The sequence below is a fragment of the Teleopsis dalmanni genome, chromosome 2, assembly GCF_002237135.1.
Source record: "Teleopsis dalmanni isolate 2A chromosome 2, ASM223713v2, whole genome shotgun sequence".
NCBI lineage: Eukaryota > Metazoa > Arthropoda > Insecta > Diptera > Diopsidae > Teleopsis > Teleopsis dalmanni.
In genome coordinates this window covers 26,983,161-26,988,624 of record NC_051847.1, presented here as the reverse complement: position 1 = coordinate 26,988,624, position 5,464 = coordinate 26,983,161, and the positions used below count along the sequence as shown (strand labels likewise).

The 5,464-nt window shown below is 31.0% G+C and overlaps 1 protein-coding gene across 1 annotated transcript; it reads left to right on the top strand.

Annotated features, from left to right (window-relative positions):
* Positions 1 to 1,660: 1,660 nt before the first annotated feature.
* Positions 1,661 to 2,492, top strand: LOC119679980. Its single transcript, XM_038092584.1, has 2 exons — positions 1,661 to 1,830; positions 1,895 to 2,492. Exon 2 carries the CDS (start codon positions 1,905 to 1,907, stop codon positions 2,352 to 2,354), a length of 450 nt encoding a protein of 149 aa, XP_037948512.1. The 5' UTR covers positions 1,661 to 1,830; positions 1,895 to 1,904; the 3' UTR covers positions 2,355 to 2,492.
* The last annotated feature ends 2,972 nt before the right edge of the window (positions 2,493 to 5,464 follow it).

The following is a 5,464-nucleotide window of genomic DNA, read 5'->3' as shown; positions in this document are numbered from 1 at the left end:
AATATATGCAATTTTTTAATTTATTGATATATGGGCGTCAAGAGAGGTTGCCTTCTAAGGTGTGTACAATGTCAAATTTTTTTGTGGGATGTTAATAAGAGATGGAAAGATTCGCCAATATGTAGGCGCCTGTTTGCAAATTGAACGCGTTTTTATAAAAAAAATGCAGCAGTGTTATTGAGATGCCCCGTAAAGATGTCAGTTTTGTAGTTTGTCACAGCCTGTTATGGAACTATGCTAGAAGATTGAATCTCCCATTTAATCATTCCTGTTGCAGTTGTGAAGTGCATGATAAAAGTGTCTTACATCAACTTTGCTACCTCTCTAAAGCATCGAAATATCTAAAGAGCATTATCAGCTTTGAAAAAGCACTTTCAGCATAACCTAACCTAACCTACTTGGTATCTACACTGGCTAGAATTCGGCAAGATTTTTCGACGTTCGAATGCAAATAATTTTGTGTGTTAGCGAAGATGTGAGAGTGCATTGCAAAACTCTTGCTAATATACACGTAGTGTTAGCGTCTACCTAATAGACTCCTATAACTAAACGAATACAGGTTTTTGTTATTTAATATTATAATTTTTCTTATTTACCTGTGTTTTATTATATCTAATACTCATTGGAAGACAATTGTTCTTTCGTTATCTGGGTATTAATAGCTATTACTAGGATTTATTGAATAAGAATTAACAAGGGAGAATAATTTGTTAAGAAACAAGTTGTGTCGAAAACATATTGTAGAGCTGCTAGTACTAACAAAGTTTCAGTCGTTTTAACATATAAAAATATATGTATGTTTGACAAAAAAAACAATGGCATCAAATATAGTATAGTTATATATCAAAAAGTGCTACGTAGTTAAATAACATAACCTTTAAAGTACTAAGAATGTTATAAAACATAATCTATTTTTGTTACACGGAAACGTTAATTTCTGTTTTTATAAAAATTTTCACATTCGTCTCTTTTTTTAGTACTATTTTTTGATTTGACGGTACCGCGTCAAAACAAAATTAAGCAGAATCTAGTACTATTAGAACAAAGTAGCTTCATAATACATTTTAAAAAAACTTAAAACAATCATTTACTTTTTTCTTCGCTGCCAAATATACAACTATGCACGCCTTAACAAAAGTAAAAAAGAAATCGTAAGCTCAGATTGAACACAGTTCAGTTCAATCTAGATACAAATCACTCTAAAGATACTTGATCAAATCTAGTAAACGATCGATATCTGTTGTTTGCATGGAACAAAATGCATAAAATCTTGCAATATCATTGTTACAATTAACCGTTTCTTATAAGCAGAAATGCCCATCATTTACTTCGAAATCATTCAAACAAAAAAAACAGAAATTCTTATTATTGGCGTAAAATATTTATGTAAAAAATATTACATTTTTAAAATTTTGTATTTGTAATTATAAGTATTTTAAAATATTTAAAAATAGATAAATAATATAAAATAAACTCATTACTAATGTAGTAAAACAATGTAAATAAAATTATATTAGTATGCTTTGATTTCCCACCACAGCCTTTGTAATTCACCACTAAAAATTTTCTATGTTAATACATCGCAACATGCCAGATATTTGATGTAAAAATAAATCAATAACAAATATTATTTAAAAAATTTTCTGTTTTGGTTAGTTTAAAAATATAAACTAAAGCTTCTTGCTATATATTAAAAAATATCTATATTTGAATAAAAACTAATCGATAATAAAAAAGTGGTGATGTGCATCTCGCCTAATTACACTCTCGTCTTTCGTGCTGATTCTCACTAATTTTTACATAACCGGTGTTTGGCATTTCAGTTCTGCGGCAAGTAAAATTAAAATAATTTAGTTTTACCATAAAATTTAATCAGGATTGTTACCAATTACAGTTGAAACAATATGGCTAGCGCTAATGACAGCTGCACATTGTGCCAAAAGATTGGTCTTAAACCATTTACAAAAGAAAACATCTACAACTACTATATTCCCTTGCATGGCTTGGTCTCATATGGAATACTTTCCGTTAACGTTATGAATCCATCAATGGCTTTGAAATTTTTACCAAAAAAGGACTTAACAAATGCACTCTTAGTTAGCAGCATAGCAGGCACAGCCTTTTACATATATGGACGACCACATTTGGGAAAAGTGCCTAGTGGTAAGCGCAGCATGTATGCATTGTTGGGAAGCAGCCTGTTCAGCATGGGATCAGTTTTGGCTTGGGCATTGATAAAATCTGCGCTACCAAAGGACAATGCTGCGTTGGCCACTATTGCAGGCATTGCAACCGGAGCCGCAATTGTGAAATTAAGTACCGACTATATAAACGAAACAGATAAATTGGCTTAAATTAGTGAATAATCATCATTTTGAGACGACTTCAGTGATTTTGGCAACCATCTCGTGTAATTGCTAACATTTATAAATTTTTTAAGTTACTTATATTTTATAGTCATTATGCATAAATAAAAATGTAAGCAATTTCAAGTTTTTCAATGATTTTTAATATATTTTACAAAATTATAATATACACAAATAAATTCCTGTGTTATCTATTTTTATATAATGCTAAAAGATTATTCCTAAAATAAAACTTGTTGATATTGACAGGTCACTGCTGTAAAAAAAAATATGCATCCAAAGGTCAAAAGTAAAACTAATTTTAATTTACTTACAATGAGTGTTTTGCTTTAGTTTGATTTTAAGGTTATTAAAGCCGCTTTTGCTTAGTGGCAAAAATTTAGTTTAGCAATAAAATTTGTCTAATTACAAAAAGTCACTTTTGGTTTTGAACGGAGCCGAACGGACTTTGGTCGTCAAATTCAAGGAGTGATTCTCGTATGTAGAACCAGCCGTTCTTGGAACCACTTTTATGCTATCCAACATTATAGCAGTGGAATATAAATCTCCTTTAAGACTATACTGAATTAATAGTTGAAATTGGCTTTATTGTTCAAGGTATAGGGCATCGCTGTAGGATTCAAAAAGTGGTGTTATATACAACGATTTATGTAATCCAGTTTTTTTTTGTTTCTTGTGGTTTTCGTATGTTGACCCGACCGTTCTTGGTACCACTATTATATTATCCAACATCATAGCAGTGGAATATAAATCGCCTTTAAGACTATACTGAATTAAGAGTTGAAATTGGCTTTATTGTCCAAGCTATAGGGCATCGCTGTAGGATTCAAAAACTGGTGTTCTGTACAACGATTTATGCAATCCAGTTTTTTTTTGTTTCTTGTGGTTCTCGTATGTAGACCCGACCGTTCTTGGTACCACTATTATATTATCCAACATCATAGCAGTGGAATATAAATCTCCTTTAAGACTATACTGAATTAAGAGTTGAAATTGGCTTTATTGTCTAAGGTATAGGGCATCGCTGTAGGATTCAAAAACTGGTGTTCTGTACAACGATTTATGCAATCCAGTTTTTTTTTTGTTTCTTGTGGTTCTGGTATGTAGACCCGACCGTTCTTGGTACCACTATTATATTATCCAACATCATAGTAGTGGAATATAAATCTCCTTTAAGACTATACTGAATTAAGAGTTGAAATTGGCTTTATTGTCCAAGGTATAAGGCATCGCTGTAGGATTCAAAAATTAGTGTTTTGTACAACGATTTATGCAATCCAGTTTTTTTTTGTTTCTTGTTTTTATATTGTTCCACTTTACTTAGTTTTATAAATAAAATATGAGGATTTGTATTTCCGACCTCAACTTCAGTCAAATCAACTTAACAATACCTATTGATTCAAGATTACAAACCACATTCCGCTCAACAAAGGGATATGAACATACTGTGTTCATTTCTAAAAAATCGTAAAACACGAGTATATAAGATCGGCAAATGTTTCAGATTACCTTTTAAGATATCTGGTGGTATCTACTTTTTAAAAATGTTTAAAATGTAAAATTTAACAAGAAAGTACCGAGCAAGCTTGAAAATAGTCTGCGTCTATTTAGTTATAGACTGTTTAAACTGAAAAATCTATAAGTTTTTTTGTTGTTGACACGCATCATTTTAGTCGCTAAGACGACATTGAACGACGTACTTACTGGGCTACAGTATAACCTGCCTCAAATGTGCCGTTAGTATGGGGCCTTATGCGCGGCCTTATTATTGTGGGTTTTATCGAGGCTATTATCTGGTTTAGTAAGATGTTGTTGCGGTAATTCGCAGTATACTCGTTTGTCGGAGTATTATTAGTAGAAATTGGTTGTCTAACGGTTGACGTTATGGCCATACGTAATGCATTCCTTTAGTGTGGCCACCTATCAATTACTGAGCCTTTAGCATGAGTTCGTCTATATTTTTGTCTGAGTGGTTAATACATTTGAACAAAATATAATTGTTGTGAATTATGGTTACAGCGCCTTTTGGAAATTACATCATAAAATAAAAATTATATAAAATTCTATACTAAATAAATTTAAACATCTAATTGTTTTTACGAATATAAATGTGGTCTGCTGCAAATATAAATCTGGCATAATTCAATATTTTTAATGCAAAACATTTCTGATGATCTCAAATACACACTAGTATATTACCAAGTACATAAATAGCACCTAGTCTCAACGTATATGTATGGAATATGGAAAAAATTAGCTAATAGCATATTTAATAGTCTATAATGCAATGAACCTGTTGTCATCTGCCAATACTTCAAAATGGAAAGTGTGGATCACTGGATTTTCTATTACATTTGTATAGATATGAATACGTCACTACACGTACTTCATGTTGTTGTTGTAACCCATTGATAACTGCTGTTAAGTCTCTTTGGGAGTGGTGTATGGCACTTGGTCGTTGTGGTTGAAGAGTGGCTACGGGAAGTAGACCCAGCCGTTCTTGGAACACATAGTGCATTAACGCGTTTGTATACCTATAGAATAAATTAACCGAAATATTCCTCATTGACATTGAACTATATAGATTGCAATAAATGAACAGAATTTAAAAGCGAAATCCTGTTCTACATGTCTATATAGAAATGTCTACAAGTCTATATAGATATGTCTACAAGTCTATATAGAAATGTCTACATATGTCTATATAGAAATGTCTACATATGTCTATATAGATATGTCTATATAGAAATGTGTACATATGTCATTTTAGAAATGTCTACATATTTCTATACAAAAATGTTTACATATGTCTATATAAAAATGTCTATATAGAAGTATCTACATATGTCTACATGTCTATATAGAAATATCTACATGTCTATATAGAAATATCTACATGTCTATGTAGAAATATAGAAATGTCTACATGTCTATATAGAAAGTCAAAGTACATGTCTATATAGAAATGTCTACATTTCTATAAAGAAATGCCTCTGTCTATAAAGAAAAGTACATCGTTAAAATAATGCATTAAGTTGTTACCATCTTGTACCTAAAATAATACAAAAATATAACCTACTTATCTAATCTTATCTAAT